The 18,859-nt window shown below is 39.3% G+C and overlaps 2 protein-coding genes across 2 annotated transcripts; one reads left to right on the top strand and one right to left on the bottom strand.

Moving 5' to 3' along the window:
• Positions 1 to 1,889: 1,889 nt before the first annotated feature.
• Positions 1,890 to 2,770, bottom strand: LOC145488140 (low molecular weight phosphotyrosine protein phosphatase-like). The gene has a single exon (XM_081466934.1). It carries the CDS (start codon positions 2,712 to 2,714, stop codon positions 2,235 to 2,237), a length of 480 nt encoding a protein of 159 aa, XP_081323060.1. The 5' UTR covers positions 2,715 to 2,770; the 3' UTR covers positions 1,890 to 2,234.
• On the top strand, positions 2,726 to 16,975 carry LOC145488080 (histone acetyltransferase KAT2A-like). The gene is made up of 18 exons (XM_081466862.1): positions 2,726 to 3,025; positions 4,127 to 4,489; positions 5,409 to 5,590; positions 6,144 to 6,335; positions 6,758 to 6,916; positions 7,387 to 7,460; positions 8,039 to 8,113; positions 8,707 to 8,780; positions 9,296 to 9,507; positions 10,560 to 10,686; positions 10,780 to 10,890; positions 11,095 to 11,175; positions 11,658 to 11,720; positions 12,642 to 12,756; positions 13,096 to 13,129; positions 13,897 to 13,963; positions 14,264 to 14,348; positions 16,508 to 16,975. The coding sequence occupies exons 1-18, from the start codon at positions 2,816 to 2,818 to the stop codon at positions 16,693 to 16,695; spliced, it is 2,412 nt and encodes an 803-aa protein (XP_081322988.1). The 5' UTR covers positions 2,726 to 2,815; the 3' UTR covers positions 16,696 to 16,975.
• The last annotated feature ends 1,884 nt before the right edge of the window (positions 16,976 to 18,859 follow it).

Genomic DNA, 18,859 nt, shown 5'->3' on the forward strand with positions numbered 1-18,859 from the left:
CTGTCCACACGCAGCCGATGGCGGTTTCACTCTAAAGAAACTAGGCCTCCACGTTGTGCCGCCATATTGGTTTTTTGCTCAGTTAGAGACTGGACACGATTTTGCTACGTTATCGGTTTCGAAAATATCCGGATTCACCGTCCAGACGTTATAGGATTCCTTGCGGATTTTTTTTTTTTTTCCACTCCGAAGAGCGGATCCAAAAATATCCGGATTCGCTGCCGAGTTCGCCGGATGCGTGTGGACGGAAGCCGTACCCGGAAAGAAAAAATTGCGGATTCAAAACTATCCGGATACGTGTGAACGGGGCCTAAATCGACTTTCAATGGTTTCCTTTTCGATCACTTCGTGTTAATATGCTAAAAAGAATCATTCTTTTCAAACTCGGTGAATAACGGCAGAATATTTACCTCGCCGCTCGGTCAATATTCTGCAACTATTACAATTTTTTTTTTCTTTGCGGCATTTACGCACGGAAAATGATAGCCAATAAGCGCACGCCATCCGCGCACGCCTCATCAGAAAATCACGTGATTTATGTTCGCATCCAGTGATCTCGCCACTGATCTAAATTGCTTGTTACTACAGTTTGTTTAGTGATTGAATCTTAACTCTTTTTTTATCGCAAGATAAAAGAACGCCTTTAAAAAAATCTCCCGTCTTATGTTAGGTTGGTTAACAACTTGAGACAAAAACGTTAAATACTTTTTAGATGTTTTTAACTCCGTAGCTTACCAGTCTTTTGTCTCACATTCCAAAATGAGTGAGGTCACAGATGCTGTGATTTGAAACTGGTCGCGATCGCACTTGCGACTATTTCTTCGAAATTTTCTTATTACCGAACTCATGGTGAGCTACAACGAAAACTTTCAGGCGAAGTTTGAAGTAACTATGTCTTTTATTGTGATGTCATGTTACTATGATGATAACTGCTTTCCATTTAAAATGCGCGCGCTCACGCGTGTTGCCTGGGTTCGGGGGGTACTCCCAAAAAAATTGGGTGGGGTTGTGCGGCCCGCTTCCCAAAACCCATAGCCTATTTATGACCAAAATCTGCGATTTTCCCTACCATATTTATGCCCTGACCAAAAATTCCAAACCCTATTTATGACCTGACCCTTAAATCAAAACCCTGTTTCAGACCTGCGTTATAATTACTTCTCTAGTTCAGATCAATGTTTACTTACTCCAAACATAATTCGTGAAGGGCTTTTGTTGACTTTCTTTTCGATAATGATGAAAAAGTGGCTTCCTCTTAAAAACTTACCCATATCAAGGTTAGAGTGCAAAAACCATACCCTGTTTATGACCAAACTGGCCAAAATCAGCTAAAATCGATACCCTCGGTTTATGACCAAAACGGTTGAAAAACCATACCCTATGGGGCCGCACATACCTATATATAAGGGAGCATACCTCCCCCCCGCCCTCTCCCCACCCCTACTGCCGAGCCTAGGCTTAGATTATATTGCAGTCCTCAAAGAAACAGAAAGGATCTGAAGACCTAATCAAGCATAAATTAAGTTTATATTGGGTGAACATTTTAGAGAAGCTTAGACGCAGCTGAAAAATTGAAAAATCTTTGGAGCTGACTTTGTCAGAATGCCTCGTGATGTTGTTTGAAAGTTGTAGTGAGCGTTCATTTATCGTTGCATCTGTTCAGAAAGCATTTTCAATCTAAAGGTTCGTAAAGGAAACTTTGAACAGTCACATCGGTTTTGGAAATTGCGGTGATCTAGGCTGTTTTTGTCTCCATCGAACAAAAATTGTTCTTAAGGGTCTACCCTTTTGGAAAATTCAAAATAACGATATTTTTTTTTGTCTTTGTTAATGAACCAAACATAGAACGATTTCCGTGCCTACCGGATAGGGTGTGGACTCCATCATAACTTTTTCAGTGAAAAGTGTCCTCGGGCGATAAATTTTCCAGTCGAAATGATCATTTTCGCAGGATACAATAAATTGAATTCAAATTATTCAATAAACGAGTGCTTTTCCTGCTTGCACCGAGCTATATAATAAGAAACCGTTTTTTATTTCATTTAGAGCTGCAGCATGTCATTAGCCCCCATGCATAGCGTCAACACCCAAATAATAATCAAGACGCAATTTACAGGATCAAAATGTTATAATTTTATTTACATTTCATACCCCATTGACAGGTATTGAATAAATTCAACGACGCAATTATGAGTCCAGTTAGAGCCATTTATCATTAAAAATAGCGGGAAGTATCAATTTGATTGTCTTAGAAACTCTTCGCAGCATCTATAGATATGATCAAACATGTCCTCAAAATCCGAGATGTCCCCGTGATAAGGATCTTCTATTATTCTCTTTCCTTTTGGATCGTATGTTCCAAACAGCTTCACTTTGGCTCGATCGCTACCGTCAGCGGGCCTGAAGAACTTATTCAGATCAGCTACATTGCTGTCATCAAAAGCCAAAATGACATCGAAATTACGAAAATCATCCTCGCGTACTTGTCTTGCTCTGTGGTGATTTGAAATTCCATGACCCCGCAGCACTTCCAAACCTCGGCTGTCCGATCGAAGTCCCTCGTGGAGGTCCAGTATCCCAGCGCTATCGATTTCCCATTCACTTCTATCGTCTCGCTTCTGAACAAGGCTTCGAAGGATTGCTTCCGCAGATGGAGAACGACAAATATTACCCAAACAAACGAAAAGGATCTTTCGAGCTCCAGATTCCGCCATCTTCGATTAACCGTGCACACGTCATTTATGCACAACAGAGTATACTCTTTTATAAAAGCCGCTGACCGGTGACAATTGATGAATTCTGATCGAAATCCAAGATGGCGGGTCAATCTGTTTCGGGGTTCAATGAATTATCTACATCAACAAATAGTTCAGATTCTACAAAACGACCTGGAACACCGCAGATAACGCCATCAGAACTCAGTCGTCCTGTCAACTTGCAAAGAATAGCACAAAGAAAAGCGCAAATTAAGACTCATCCGATTCGAAAAAAACTGGAGAAGTTGGGTGTTTATTCTTCGTGTAAGGCAAGTATGAACGGGAAAAAGTAACTAACGCATGTGACGGTCACTCCTGTTGGATTAAACGAGTCTTTTTTTGTTTGTTTGTTTTTGTTTTTTTTTTTAATGTAATCTGTCTAAATCACCTCCCAATCCACCGTAGGAAAAAAGATGGCGGCTGTACATTTTACCACAATGCCTTGCGAACCTAACACAGCCCATAAGTCACAAATGAAGAAAGCCAAATCTTTACAACATTTGTCCCTGTACTATGGACATTGAGTAGCCTAGTTTTGAAGATTTCATAACGTTTCTGCACGTTTTTACGAACGTTGTTAAGGTTCCATGCGCTAAGAGTAAGTACCAGTTGCCATCTTTTTTCCTACAGAGGATTGTACAGCTGTTAACATCGAGAGATATTATGGGTAGTAATTGTTCACTGGTCCTTGATTGATATTTGCATGGGGTTCTTGATTTTTCTTTCCATCAAAACACAATGAAAATATTCAGTCGTAGAACAGGCAATACTAAATATATGTCATGACATGGTCTGACCTTTGGGCATAACCACAAACTTAAGTTTTTTTATGCTTTAGTGTACTGTGGAGACCATTAAAAATCTATATTCACTTTTCTCTTGGTTAGTACTTAGAACAGACTCTAGACTAGACACTTTATTATTCAGCGATACCAATACCAGAACATGTCAAAATGTTAGCTTTCAAAACTTACATTCAAGTGGACACCTCTCTAAGAGAGACACTTTGCTCCATCCCTTCAGTGTCCGTATTAGAGAGGTTCGACTGCATTGTCATGTTTGATTCCAGAAAATATCTATACCTCCAACAAGGATGGCTATTCAATTTGCACCCGTGCCCCTTCCCTTCTGGAATTTCCAGTTTAGGTTCATACGTTCCCTTTAAACATTTGGCTATTGACACCCCCACCCCCTCAGAATTTCCAATGACCATCCTTGACCTTTGAGTGGGTATGGATATTTTCTGGACCAGCACATTTGTACTTCTAAACAAAATATGGCAAATAAAAAATAAGAATGCTGGTTCAAGGTTTTCATCACCCAAATTTATATATATTTGCATTAAATTCTTTTGCATATTTGTTTTTCAGGCTGAGGATTCCTGTAAATGTAATGGATGGAAAAATCCTAATCCCCCTCCGACACCAAGCAGAGTAGACCTTTCCCAGCCCCTTGCTAACTTAACAGACCCCTGTCGTAGCTGTGGCCACACCCTTGGAGCCCACATCTCGCATTTGCATGATATTCCAGAAGATGAACTAAATCGCCTCCTCTGCATGGTTGTTGATGTTGAGAACTTATTTATGTGTGTGCATAAGGAGGAAGATGCTGATACCAAACAAGTCTACTTCTACCTGTTTAAACTTTTGAGGAAAGGAATTCTGCAGATGTCAAACGTAACAGTGGAAGGACCACTTGGTACTCCTCCATTTGAGAAACCAAGCATTGGAAAGGTTTGGTTGTTCTTTTATCTGCTTATTAGTAATACCTTTATCCAAAATAATTTACATAACATTAAAAGTTACTGACCAGTGTGAACAGTTTATGTCCATGTAAGTTGTGAAATGGACAGCTGTACAAATATATTTGAATGTTAGATTTTTATTATGCACTGTTTCAAAGAGATTGTTGCCTGTTTGTTTCCAATCTTGGTACAGTACAGGCCAACTACCGACGTGTACTGTGGTTGTAAATTTATGAATGGAAGATGCAAATGTATGAACAATGAGGATAAAATCTCTGTAGTTCTTTAAGATTTAATTCCAGGGGGGACTTTCATATAAAAAAGATGAGGCTGCTCGTGGTACCTTTTAGGGGTTAAAAAAGCAGTTTTGTTATCTCTTAGGGTGTTCAGCCTCAAAAGGTCCACAGCAGGAGCTTTTGCAGTACCTTTTAGGGTATTGAGCCGAAAAAAAAATGACAGGAGATTACATGTATGTGTTGTTTTAGAATTGGTACCTCTTAGGGGTGAAAAGATTTCAAGCCACACCCACAAAACAGGATCTTGGCATCTCTTAGGGGTTCTTTTCAAAATTTCCCACAAACACCCCCTTGTTTTTATACGGGAGTCCACCCGGGATTTAATTGCTGTTTGGAAAGTACCTACCTGTACATTAGTTTACATACATGGAATTCATGCTGCAAGAAATTATTGTATTCTGTAGTTTTTTGGGTTTTTTTTAATATCCCATTGTATTATTTTTATTCAGATTTCTACAGTTGGTGTGATATCTCACAAGTTTTACTGACTTAAATAAGTGTAGATCTATGTAGATGTAGATGAAGACTATACATATTATTAAGCATTAAATGACGTTGCATTCTAGTAAAAAATTGTCTGCTTCTCATCTTCTTTCATCTTGAAATCTCCAGGCTGTCCTCAACTTTGTGCTATATAAGTTTGGGCACCTTCCACAAAGAGAATGGCAAATAATGCATGACTTAGCCAAGATGTTTCTTCATTGTTTGAATCACTGGAAGCTGGAGACACCTACTGTGAAGAAACAGCACTCCCAGGGTGAAGACCTTGCAGCATACAAAGTCAATTACACAAGGTGAGTTTACACTGGTATCCCAACTGTGTCAGCTAGCTCTAATGTGGCTGGTGACAATTTCCAGCACTTTCCAGCAGTTACCTAATTGACGTATCAGTACAACCACACTTTATCAAGTGATGATACGACATTGCTATCACACAAATGCCCAGTCATTGGTGAGCAAGTTGTAAGCATCTTCATGACATGATAGGTTACCCTAGCGATGATACAGCCTGTTAAAAACACCAAGGATATTTAGCATGAAGTGCTTATAATTCAAAGACAGCTCAATAAAATCCATTTTTGTTATCATATTTTGATACAACTTTTTGCAAAGTTTGGAAAAATTCTGTAGGGTGGGTTCAAGGCCACCCTAAATTTTTGAAAACTAAAAAAGTGCCCCGCACCCCCCCCCCCTACAGTATTTTATTTGTTTCTAATGCTAGCACAGAATTTAATCACTGTGCATTTTCTACTGTACACATTTAAAGAATTGTATATAGTAAGTGATTAGAAGTGCTTATCATGAAACATGTATATTTAGGTATGCTGTCTTTGTATGTTTCCACAGATGGTTATGTTACTGTCAAGTTCCAGTCTTCTGTGACAGTTTACAGAAGTATGACCCTACTGCGGTTTTTGGAAGGGCACTTTTAAGATCGGTGTTCTCTGTGATGAGACGACAACTATTAGAGAAGTTTAGAGCAGAGAAAGACAAAATGCCACCGGATAAGAGAACCATAGTTTTGACACACTTTCCAAGGTTTGTGCAGTGTGCTTTATATTGAGCAAGGAGCTTTAATCCAATCACTTACAGGAGGTATTAGTTACACCTGGATATTTAATAGTTTCTATTGATACATTTACCTACCTGTATATGTGAGGAAAATTATTGCTCATTATGCTTACTGTGTCTAGAGAAAATTAAGGAATCAGGTTAAAACTAGTATTTTGAGACTTGCCGACTGTCCTTAACCATTCGGTTTCAATGGTTATTTACGATTATTTTATGTGCAGTCACAAGAAAAGTAAATTTTCATCTTGCAAACAGGTTTCAGAAACAAAGAAAGTTATTGAAATGGCAGTTTGACAGTCTGTAAGACTGTTAAGTAGCTTTTATGACCCTAGCCTGCTGGGCAGATTTGATCCTGGGTCATAAATTGAATAGTCTTTTTATCATTTCAGATTTCTCTCGATGCTAGAGGAAGAAGTTTACGGTGATAACTCTCCTGTCTGGGATGATGATTTCACTGTACCCCAGTCATTATCTCTAGGTCCTTCAAGACTCTCATCTCCTTTGACGCCATTGACAGATAGGGGAGACTCTCTTGTAGCTACTGCCAGGTGATATGATCGTCTGTTTCTTGTAAATGTAAATCAGTTGTTAATCTGTGGTTTAATGTGAGGGTCAGGGCTTTGTTTGTTTAAAAAGTGTTACTACATGTAGTGCAACTCATGCATAAGGTTCCATGTTTTATCACTCTTTTTTATTTTTGTAAATTAGACACAAAAGGCTATAATATTAATGATATACAAATAGTAAGTTGAAAGTTGTTTAATATGAATAAATTATTTTGTATCACTCCAAATCAATATTTTGTATAATTACAGGGTATTAGCCCAAGCATAGGTGTATAAGGTATAACTTGGTTAGTGATTATATTGTACACACATAACACATGAATTATGCAATTTGTTCTGAAGAAGACTGCTCGTTCTTTGCACTCGCATCCTTAAAACAGCTTAATTAAAAACCCTGCCTTTTCTGTAATCATGGTTTTAAAAGCTTGTGCGAACTTTTCTTTTGCCTGTAGCTCTGCAGTTGGTTCCAGTCTATCTTCTGTATCATCCATGCTTCAGTTATCAAATTCTACCTCACCTACTGAAGGTACAAGAACTATCCCATGTCATTCAGAAGACATTTGTGTTTTGTATTGTGTTGCTTTCTTTTGCTGTCCACTTCTTGACTTTGAAGGCTGTTTGTCTTGGTTAGCTCTGTAGTCATTTCAAGCAGTCTTGTCAGTAACAGAATAATAGGATCTAATATTATGTAATAAATAGATGTATTTATTGTTGATAAGTTATTTCAGTTGAAACTGCTATAATTGCAATGAATACATGTATATTTATATGGTGTGCATATGTATGTAATATTGTTGGCGTTGAAGTTGTTATTGTTGTTGTCATTTCCTCATCCCCATGTTCAGCTAGACTATATCAGTGTAATAAAAAAAACAAAATCATTGTAGGATGAAAGGAAATGTGTCGGGGACAATGGATTTTTTTACGTGTTATATGTAGATTTAGCTAAGCCTAAAAGCGGAGCTTCTGATCACAATAAGGTTTTGCAAGGAATATCTTGGAGGGAAGTCAACAATGTACCAGGGGTTAACTCGCACCAAAATGTTGCCTTTGTATGTATCAAAGTAGGCCAATATTGACAGTTGTGGTCCATGTTTGTAACAGAGCTGACTGGTGAGAAAAGAAGCCCTGATGACGATGCACCTGTCAGCAACAGTGCAAAACGACAAAAACTAGCAGGTATAATGAAAGTAATCTTTTGATAAATTTATCTTCGTTTGGAGCGAAACTGTGCGCATTTGTCAGCAGGTTATTATCTGTTCTGACAAGTGAACAATGAGACAGTGTTTTCCAAAAACAAATCTTGAAAAAAAAAATTGACAAAATTGAAGACAAATTTTCAGAGTCAGGGAATATTATTTGGGGTGGAGGTTTCAGATATTCCTAAGTTTTGGCTGGTTGTACCAAATGCATGTAAGAAAAAAAACATTTTGGATGATTATAAGCGGAAAATACTGGTCAGGAAAGATATCACACGTCAGCTGGGAGACAGATGCTCATATAAAATACACACAAGGACTTTGAAGGGTTTCTGACGCTTTTATTCAGTCAAAAAGTAGAGTGGGCTAACTAGCCTTCCAGTACACCCGCCCATCATGGTTCCTGGGCAGTTGCACATTTTGACGCACAATGGGAGGTGACCATGCTCCCAAGCTAAGCGAGCACAGGCTAGCAAAAAAATGTCATACTAACATGACAATGGAAACTAGTTTAGAGTTGTAAGCTACCAGTCTTTGATGCCTTCACAACATTGTTTTCTCCCTTTTTTGTAGGAGATGTACCTCTTGAAGTTTTGAATCAGATAGTGGCAACAATATCAGACCCTTCTGCCATGTTAGGTCCAGAGGTAAAGATCCAGATCTTGTTTTCATTTTTTGACAAAAAAACGGCCTACAAGTTTTGGCTAGTGATTGAAATTAATATCCTTGACCCCTTTGAAAGGAATATTTCATACGACGCGATTTTTAATGACTTTATTAATATATTTTCCCTCTTTTATTTTCGTTCCGAACGATCTCTTCGCAGCCTTCTGATCAACTGAAATTATATCGTTGTCAAAGGAGTTCAGTCATGGCATTTTGAGTTATTTTTGCCACATGCAAAATTACCTTTACATCGAAGGAAACCTGAAAATAGTAGTTTACTAAGACAGAGAAACACCAAAAAGATAGTAATAAAACATAAAGGAACAAGGATGGCTAAGGATGGAGAAGATTAACACGGATTACAAACGACGAACTTGAAAAATTCAGGCTAAACTTTTCAAGATGAGCTCCTTCAGGATGTGCACGTCCTCACCCATATCCCCAACTCATTATTCTACAAATCTGCTAGCTCTAGTTAAAGTTTTTCTACTCTTAGGGAGGCCTGTACCCTGGAACCCACAGCGCTAGAGACGAGGCAGCACGGTGCGAGGAAAGAAGAGGTGTCATTGAATTTCACGTTGTTGGAAACTCATTCAATAGACAGCCTTCACGGCAGACACTTCTTTGGCTTGTTGGATTGCAGAACGTGTTCTCATACCAACTGCCAAGAATGCCGAAAGAGTACATCGCAAGACTGGTATTTGATCCGTAAGTATCATTGTAAAGTTTACATACTGTTCTGAATCTTCAACGCCAAGGGGTCAACCATTTTCATGTACAGATCTCGCTAGACGAGTCGCGTTATCATAAGTCATGTCGTGATACTCATGGAGCTATCCTTACCGGAAGTTGACATACCCTACAGGAAGTCTGATTTCAATCACCGGAAGTCAAATCGTGAATGTCGAGTCATCAGGTCGAATCATAACGACTCGACTATACTAGCCTCCTACGTAGACGCTCTTTGGAGAAGGAAGATTGCGTGACGAGCCCAAAGAGCGTCTTAGTAGGAAGCTACAACTTGACACGTGTGGACAAAACTCGTTCCTTTAAGAAGTCGACTCGACACGCGTGGACAAAACTCGTTCTACTAATGACACCGCGTGAAAGAATGAGGGGGAAGGGTGGAAAATCTCGTCGAGGCGCACCAACTCGTCACAACTCGTTCCTTCAAACGTTGACTCCACCTATGATGCGTTTTAAGCCAAACGCGCATGCAGGCTACGTATGAAACGACGTCTGAAACGCTCGTGGTGCGTTAGACAATGCTCCAAGAGGTCAGCGCTTACAAAAGGGTTTCCATTTTGCTTGACGTGAAGCTACTCATCCTGGACAAGACGTACATTTAAGCCTATAACAGTTCCCCCCCGCTCCTTCCCTTCTCTTAAGATTTCAATTTGTCTATGCTCATTCATACCTCTGAATGGAGAGAAGTACTGTCAGAATGTGTAGAGTCTTACATGGACCTAAGTATATAAAACAAGGACTGGACCCTAGCAATGCTTAAACCCAGAACTGTAATTCTAGAGTCCAGTGCGCTACTCAAACTACAGGTTCGATCACATTAATCAGTGCATGCGATTTGAGGATGAGGAGAGATTGGACACCACTAATGGGAAGCTTTCAAGTTAAGAAGGGAAGAGGGAAACCGTATTACTGGCTTCCAGTCTTTTCTCTATCTTATACCAAGTTGATAACAGGTGACTTCGTACATTGGTGAATTTCTTATGTCGATTTTTTTTTGGCGATAATATTTTCAGGAAGCACAAGACTCTAGCTCTAGTCAAGGACAATAAACCGATTGGTGGAATTTGTTTCCGAATGTTTCCCACCCAGAATTTCACAGAAATCGTCTTCTGTGCAGTGACCTCCAATGAACAAGTCAAGGTATTTGCATGAATGTTTCTCCTAGCAAAATCTTGTTAGATCCATTCAAATGACGACCTTTAGCGTAATTTTTGATTGGTTTTTCATTTGCAGGGTTATGGTACACATCTAATGAACCATCTCAAGGACTACCATGTTAAACATGCTGTGCTGAATTTTCTTACTTACGCCGACGAGTACGCTATTGGATACTTCAAAAAACAGGTAATTTGAAGTACAAATGTTGTTGCTTTTAAACTCGTTGATAAATGCGAAAGTTAAAGCAGTAAAACTGATGTGTGGGTAGTAGGTAGGTTAACTCTTTTGCGGGCCAAGTGGCCCATTAGGGCGGAGCTTATCCCGGTTTTGGTAGCATGAAGTGACTAGCGAGAGAGATTTATTTCTTGAACTGGTTTTAAATGCTTGCAGGGATTCAGTAAGGACATCAGAATGCAAAAATCGTCCTACATTGGATACATCAAAGATTACGAGGGCGCCACATTGATGCATGTAAGTATTTCTCATTACATTATTTGGTTAGAAAGTGAAGTCCATTTTTGGAAGCTTTTATTTGTTGTTCATCGTTCTCTTTTCTTTTCTCCTCTATGTAAGTGGCATGTTTCACTTAAGTGACGAAAGTAGCGAGAAAATTACTTGATTTTATCAGAAATATATGCCCTCGGGTGCTGAATTTCAAATTTTGCTCTTCTTTCCTCAATATCAACGTTTCTCGCTCACTTAATCACCTTCTTTTCTTCCTTCAGTTTCTTTTGCTGTCGTTTTCTACCTCACGTATAGTGTTGGTAAATTATTTCAGAGTACATTTTCAATTCGTTACCACTGTCCTGCTCCCAGTGTCCTTTGCACGGATCAATGTTTCTTTCTTTTTGCTACTTTTGACACTGAAGTTTAAAACCTTACTGCTATGTCCAAATATAAAAGGTATTACAGGGCAATGTCAATTCCATACTTTGCTGTCTCTCGTTTTTCAGTGCGCGATCAATTCGAGGATTCAATACACGGAATTTTCAACCATTATCAGAAAGCAGAAAGAGGTGGGTGGCTTTGTAGCAGTGACCAGAAACAGTAAGGAGTTTAGGGAGCTTTAGCAATGACGATGGCGGCGCTGAGGACGACGCCCAGTAAAAAATGGATTTACATTTTACCTTCGAATGTCGCAGCTGTGTAGATCTGTTCAGTGCGCCCATCGGTCTAAAAACATGTTCAGTCTAAATATGCAGTGACGGCGTTCAATTCCAAAGGAAGAGATCAAAATTTAGCCATTGCGGTTCACGTTCTCCAAAATACGAACTTGGTCATTTCACGTTGTTGTTTTGCAGTTGAGGGGTAAGAAATGTACGAAAATTCAAAACGCACTTGCAGAACCATTGTTTTGCTCATTAAACCTTTTATTTGGTGACGGTCTCGTTGGCGTCGCCGGCGACGCCGGGGACAACGTCGTTTAAAAAATGATTTCATATTTTACCTACGAATCTCGTTGTCCTCTAAAGACATTTATTGTTTTTATCACTGTCACAGCTATCCCGAAACTGAATCTGGGACAGTGCGATAAATTTGAAATAAAAATTTAAAAAATTAGCCTTCGTGGTTCATGTTCTCCAGACAACGCAGAATTTGGTCATTTCACGTTGTTGTTTTGCAGAGGACGGTCAAGAAATGTACCAAGGATTGTAACGCTCGTGCACAGCCAAAAGAGCCATTGCTCTGCTCATTAAACCTTTTGTTTGGTGACGTTCTCGTTGCCGTTGCCATCGAGGTTTGCTTAGGCCAAGTTCAGACGCCGTACTTCTCATGAGCCGAATCGAATGCAAATGAGAAAAATCCTTTGTCCTCGCATTAACATTCGATTCGGGTTATGTGAAGTACGGCGTCTGAACTTGGCCTTAAGCTCTCTATTATCGATTGTACTACAATTTAGTTTACTAAAAAGACGCTTCTTTGCCTCTTTCTTATAGATCGTGAAGAAACTAATGGAGAGGAGGCAGGTGGAAATTCGTAAAGTTTATCCAGGGTTGAAGTGTTTCCAGGAGGGAGTGAGGCAGATCCCTGTAGAGAGTATTCCAGGAATCCGTGAGTATAATACAACCTTGCTATAACTAATATCCAAAGCTAAGATCCAACGACATCTCTGGCGACTGATCTAATCTCAACTGTGTCACGGTTCTCTTACATCAGGAATTCCTGTGTGACATACCCCAATGGAGCGGACTACCCAATGTAACGCAATCCTATTCACCTGTAACGCCCGTCCATCTAATGTTTCGTTATGTATAGTGATCTGCAGTAATTAAGGAATGTTTTGGACCACTCTTCAGCTGTCAAAATAAGTCAGTCTTTGATGTTAAATCCTTCTGGATTAATTTAGTTTGGTTCAGTCAACTAACATTATGTTTATTTAAACCCATACAGGTGAAACGGGGTGGAAACCCTCGCTGACCAAAAGGTGGGAAAAGTTCCCTTAATTAGAGTACCACATTACCCAGGGAGAATTTTCGCTATTATTTTTCATGTATCAGTACATTGTCAATGAGTCAGTGGAGAGAATAAATAAAATCTTCAGCTCGGGGTATCATTGTTGACTGCTTTAAAAATGTATTTGCGCTACGCTTTTAACGAAGACTTGGAAGCCACTACTTTGCCATGCCTGAAAAGTTGAAATGTTTCCAAATTGTCAGAATTAACACTTTTTAATATTATTTGCCGTGGAGTGCTCTGTGCGGATGATCCGAAAGGTCTTAGAATTTGCTGTGTTCTCAAGTGAATATACTTGAAATTGCATTTATCTTTGTAGGGAAGTTGAACTTTTTTTGAGTACTTGAATTTTAACTGTATTTCATTTTAATCGTTTTAATTCGGAAATAAAATGTAAAGGAGCTCAATTTCTTACCCTAAGGCTGTTGTTTAAGCGATTTCGTGATGAAGTTGTTAATCGAAAAATGCCGTGATAATTTTATAAAGTAATAGCTTAGGGCTTGTATATTTAGCGGGTGCTTGAATTGGCAATTTTATTTAAGAAAGCGAAACGCTCTTGGCAAAGGTTTTCATTAACTTTTAACATCCTGTTGACGCCATTATGTTAGCTTTCTTGTTGCTTTGCCAAATTCAAAACCCAATTTGTCTGCTGGGCGGGAAATTCAATGCCGCCACATGTCGAAGGTTTATACTGCACTGCTCAATAATTCAACGAAATGTCTTGACTGTTTGTTTCAGTGAGGATGCCGCGACCGACGCGGACCAGTTGCAGACTCAGTTGAAAAACATCTTGACGCAAGTCAAGGTTGGTGAAGTCTCATGCTTGCAGATATAAGTTTTCAAATTTGCGTTTTATTTATCCTTCCCAATCTTCGCCATCCTTCACCATCTTTGCTTCCATTTGGCTTGCTTTAGTATTTTCTTACCTCAGGGAACTATTTTTTTGGAGGTGCTAATCATTCTTAACGTAATTTTATGAATACTTACGACCACAGTGAAGCTCTCTGAGAAAACTCCGTTGCCATATTTTTCTCCAGTCACTTATGACCAAGGCTGGTCTTTTCTGATAAATCAGCATACTAAACTGGACTAAATTTTTTTCTAGAATCATGCTAGTTCTTGGCCTTTCCAAAGACCCGTGGAAATCTCTGAGGCACCAGATTACTACGATCACATCAAGTACCCAATGGGTAAGTTTAAAAGACAACATTAAAATCCGTTTCTTAGTCGCCGTCTACACTTCTTCTTCTTTAAGCCATAAACCCCTGGAGGTATTGGCCCGCACCCGTCCAAACTACGCAGGAGGAATTTGAAAACGGAGGACTCACTCTGCAAACGCATCAAATGTTTTCCGTCTACACTACGCCGTAGGAATTTGAAAGCGGAGGACTCACGCTGAAAACGCATCAAATGTTTTCCGTCCACACTACGCCGGAAGAATTTAAAAACGGAGGTTTCATTCTGAAAACGCATCAAATGTTTTCCGTCCACACTACGCCGGAGGAATTTGAAAACGGTTATCAGTTTTGGATTTGTGTTTGAAGAAACCTCGGTTCACGGAAATCACATGATTATCGAGATGCCATCGTTTTCGAAAAGCTCCGTTTTCAAAATGTTTTCCGTCCACACGAAAACGAAAACCCGGATTTTCTGATGCCTCCGCTTTGAAGAGCGTTTTCGAAAAGCTTTGTTTTCATGACGGATTAGTGTGGACGGTAGGCCTAACCGTAGAAATAAACCTCCGTTTTCAAATTTCTCGGGCGTAGTGTGATCGACGGCGCCTTAGATTTTGTCTTCGCAGTAATTTTTAAAACCGCGTGGTTTCCAATAAATTTACGTAGCCTATCAGCTGAGGAGACGTTTTGCAGTTGACCAATCTCCAGTAAATTAACATCAGAATTATTCAGATGCATGAAGCATCATTTGCAATCATTTGGATTTAACAATACTTCCTTGCTGAACTTTAATCAATTTATTCAACATTTTGAAAGATGTTAATATTGTAAGTACTCAGTTCCATCGTGTGCACTGTTCGTAAATCCTTTTTCCCGAGACTCATTGCAAAATTTATTTATTTGTTTTAATATGCGTCTGAATCAGAATAGGAACGCTCTCTATATAAGTAATTTTTAGTGAAGTGCCATCGGCTAGTTAACGCATTTGGGCTTTTCGAATATCTTGGCTTTTTGTTATGTAGATCGTGCTATTTTCGCGTTCGCTCTACGCGGATGTTAAAGAGAACTAACGAGTTAAAATTCAGAGCAATTTATGTGTCGTCAGTTAAACATTTTACGAGATGAGTGTCTTCATACGATACGGCAATTTGTCAATCAGATTTAAGGCGAACAAGGGGAAAGAGATTTAATGGCTGTTCTATAACACTATGTTTTACCGTCTTTTACCAGATGACGATTTCACTTAAATGTCAGCTCTTTACTATATTACTTACTAAGAGTTTTCATGACCCAAAATGTACTTAATGATATTAAATATTCATGAGAAAGGCTTCTTCCCTTTCAGTTTTTCTTCAACATCTGTCAGTCAAGCTTAATCTATCAGTCGAGTGCATTAGCACAATATATTTTGGCGGCTCTTATAACGGCTTTTATTAGATTTAATCACACTGTGCTTTAAATCCTTGTATGTCTGGGAGAGTGATCAAGATTTAATTTCTCTCTCCGGCATCAATACATTGTCAAGTATACAGTAAGGGAGAATTAAGAAAATAAGAATGCGAGTGAATAAGAATGCGAGTTTGTTGGGCGAACTAGGGTGTGTCAAAAAGCGCTCTGGAACAAGAGTAACTTTCCTAGTGGGTTATTTGTCGAGGTAAAATTGAAATCCAAACGGGAACGAGAGTTTCACTTTCAAGAGTTTAAACTCTCGCTATTTTTTGCCGTAAGACTTATTGATGACTGCCGTGTTTTGAATCTGCTCATATCATCCGTATTCACCTCTTACTAACTGGCTTCGAGGTCTGCACTTTAAGTTACGGAGCGAGTTTTGTCCCTATCGATTTATGGCGCAAGCGCGGAACTCTCGCGCCATAAATCTAAAGGGAAGAAACCAGGATCCGTAAATTACAGTGCGGAACGGGTAGACGAGGTACGTAAGTCATTTATTATATCTCTCCGTGGACATGACGGGAACAGTTTCAAATTTTAACGGGGCGTGCAATTGAATACGCCGCGCTAAATTGGCTAATCACAGCGCGCGTTGTAATTAAAAGGTGACCAAAACTTGGAATCGAGGAAGGGCTGAATTGAGCGCGGAAACTTAGGGAGACTTCTGTTTGCTGGTTCTATAACTCTACTTATTCAGGGGACTTTGTATTTTTCTTATTTCTCAGATCTCCGCACAATGACGGAGAGGCTAAAAAGCGGGTATTTCAGTTCCAAGAAGTTGTTTATCGCCGATATGATGAGAATTTTTACAAACTGCCGAACATACAACGCTCCAGAGACTGAGTACTACAAGTGCGCTAACACGGTGGAGAGGTTTTTCCTAAGCAAAGTCAAAGAACTCAGAAAGACGTGAGTTCCTTTGTGGTTGTACAGGAAACACCAGACGAGAAAAACATTTCTTCTCCGGGACCACAGCGTTATTTAAAACGACCATGGCTCTAAAAAGTAAAGTGGAAAGAGATTAAATAGATTTCTCCGAAAATATTTATTGAACAGAAAATACCCCGTGAAAAATAATATCTTTATATTGTCACAAAAGAAATTGACCAAAAGATTGTCAGTTGTGATGGAAAGCCTTCAAGCAAAAGATCGTCCTTTTCCATCCAACCGAACTCCCTCCCCCACCCCCCCCCCCCCGCCCAAAAAAAAGGTCAAAGCAAGCTACCTCGTATAACATTATTGTATTCCGTACTACGGAACTCCGTCTACAGAACAATTTGTACATATACCTGAAAAGGGTATCTATGCGGGAAAAATAAAGAACGTAATTTTGATTTGTTGTTGTTGTTGTTGTTGTTGTTGTTGCTGTGTTGGAGTGTACTGGCTATCCCCTATCCGTCTGTGTGGTCATAGGCTTCTTAAATTTCAACATTTCTTAGTGAAAATAAGGTTCCTTTTTCTTGGTGCCTAATACTGTGTATTTCTTTGAAAAAATGAGAAAGCTAACTTGCCCGTAATCTAAGTCTCCATTCTTCATGTTCTTAGGTGTCTTCCAGCGATAATTAAAATTTTGCATAGTAGGAGATCAATTTTTTTCTTTTTTTGCTAGTAAAACTCCTGACCACACGAAAGACAGTTAAGCCGTTATTTACCTAACAGGCGAGCGCACAGCCCATGCTAACAAAACATTTTCCTCTTTGTTAGCATGGCATAATGGTCCTTGCGGAACCGGAAGATCTAACCCTACGCAAGACCAAACTGCTTTCTGATACCAAAAACATGCGCTAGATTCACTTGCGTTAATACACGGCAATCCTGACCATAGACAGCAATGGTTTACTGTGGAGATTGTGCAGAATGTTCATAGGTCGACATAAGGTTTTCACATGAGATCTTTCATTTTCCCACGTTCCGATGGTTTGAGATTATTCTCCCTGTTGGTATGTCAATGAATGTGATATTTATGTCTACTGTTCTAGTTGAAGGGGAAAATGAAAGATTCAACGTTAGCGACTTAACTCGACTTGAATGAAAACAACAGCTTACCATGGGGTATTGAAACTACCAGCCACATAACAACCTTATCACACTCCCACAAAACACCCCACAAAGAAAGTCACACGGCTATTTGTGAAATCCATCTTTTTGAAGAAAATGAAATTTTAAAACCTAGACCCACTTTGAAAGTGAAAATTTCGCAAACTGGAAGTTATGTCGTTTAAGAGTAGAAGTTGACCGAAGATCATCGTAAAAATACTGAAAAAATTCTGAGAGTCGTGACCGGAACTCTGGTTCACTGCACTAGATTTTAATTCAGGGTGACCCCCTGTCGTTTAGTATGTCTTTTTCGGTGCACGAAATTGCTTTGTTTTGGCTCAAACGAAAGAAAAAAACTAGACTTTGGTAGACATAATAAAATGTTCGTTCGGATTTTTTTTTAATATTATTATTTCTAGTATATCAACGCTCAAGTCCTTTCGGATTACCAGTCAATCACCACGGTTCTGTCTTCCGGTTTTCATACCGGAAGTGAGAATTCATTACCCACAAATCTCGACGCGAGCATCTGGCTCTGGAAAACAAAAAACACTCAGAGTTCAAGCAACAGCTCGGAAGCTGTGTCGTCGAACTTCGAGAATATCTGCGAAATTCATGTGCTCTAACCATACCGTTCATCCAAACTATAATCATACACACGCCAGAGTTAATTCTAGGAGCAGATTTGAGGTAAGTGTGCGAATTTTCGGCCAAAACTTAGGTAAATTCGGCAATGGTGAGCGACTATTCAAACAAGAGTCTTTCCGTCTCTCGGTGCTAAAGAAATTCATTTAAATGTTTGTCTGAAGCATAAGCTTAATATCAGTTTACCATTTCGTCTCTTATTTTATAGATTGTTATATGTTTATCATTTTACTCTATGCTTTTCATTTTCCCTTCGTAAAACAAGTTTCTTGTCTCAAGCATTTCCTGTCTTCTTCGCTCTCAAGAAAGCTCGATTGTTTTGCCATTTAATGTTTTGTTTTGCCCTGTTTTGTTTTGTGGACAAGGCTGTCGCTTCGGATGCAATGTAAGAGGTA

The sequence above is a fragment of the Orbicella franksi genome, chromosome 5, assembly GCF_964199315.1.
Source record: "Orbicella franksi chromosome 5, jaOrbFran1.1, whole genome shotgun sequence".
NCBI classification, from domain to species: domain Eukaryota; kingdom Metazoa; phylum Cnidaria; class Anthozoa; order Scleractinia; family Merulinidae; genus Orbicella; species Orbicella franksi.

Excerpts from the sequence above, each read along its gene's own strand:
- LOC145488140 (XM_081466934.1), bottom strand. The coding sequence starts at position 2,714 with ATGGCGGAATCTGGAGCTCGAAAGATCCTTTTCGTTTGTTTGGGTAAT.
- LOC145488080 (XM_081466862.1), top strand. The coding sequence starts at position 2,816 with ATGGCGGGTCAATCTGTTTCGGGGTTCAATGAATTATCTACATCAACA. Across the intron at positions 7,461-8,038 it reads TTCTACCTCACCTACTGAAG|AGCTGACTGGTGAGAAAAGA; the intron begins GTACAAGAACTA and ends TGTTTGTAACAG. Across the intron at positions 12,757-13,095 it reads AGAGAGTATTCCAGGAATCC|GTGAAACGGGGTGGAAACCC; the intron begins GTGAGTATAATA and ends AAACCCATACAG.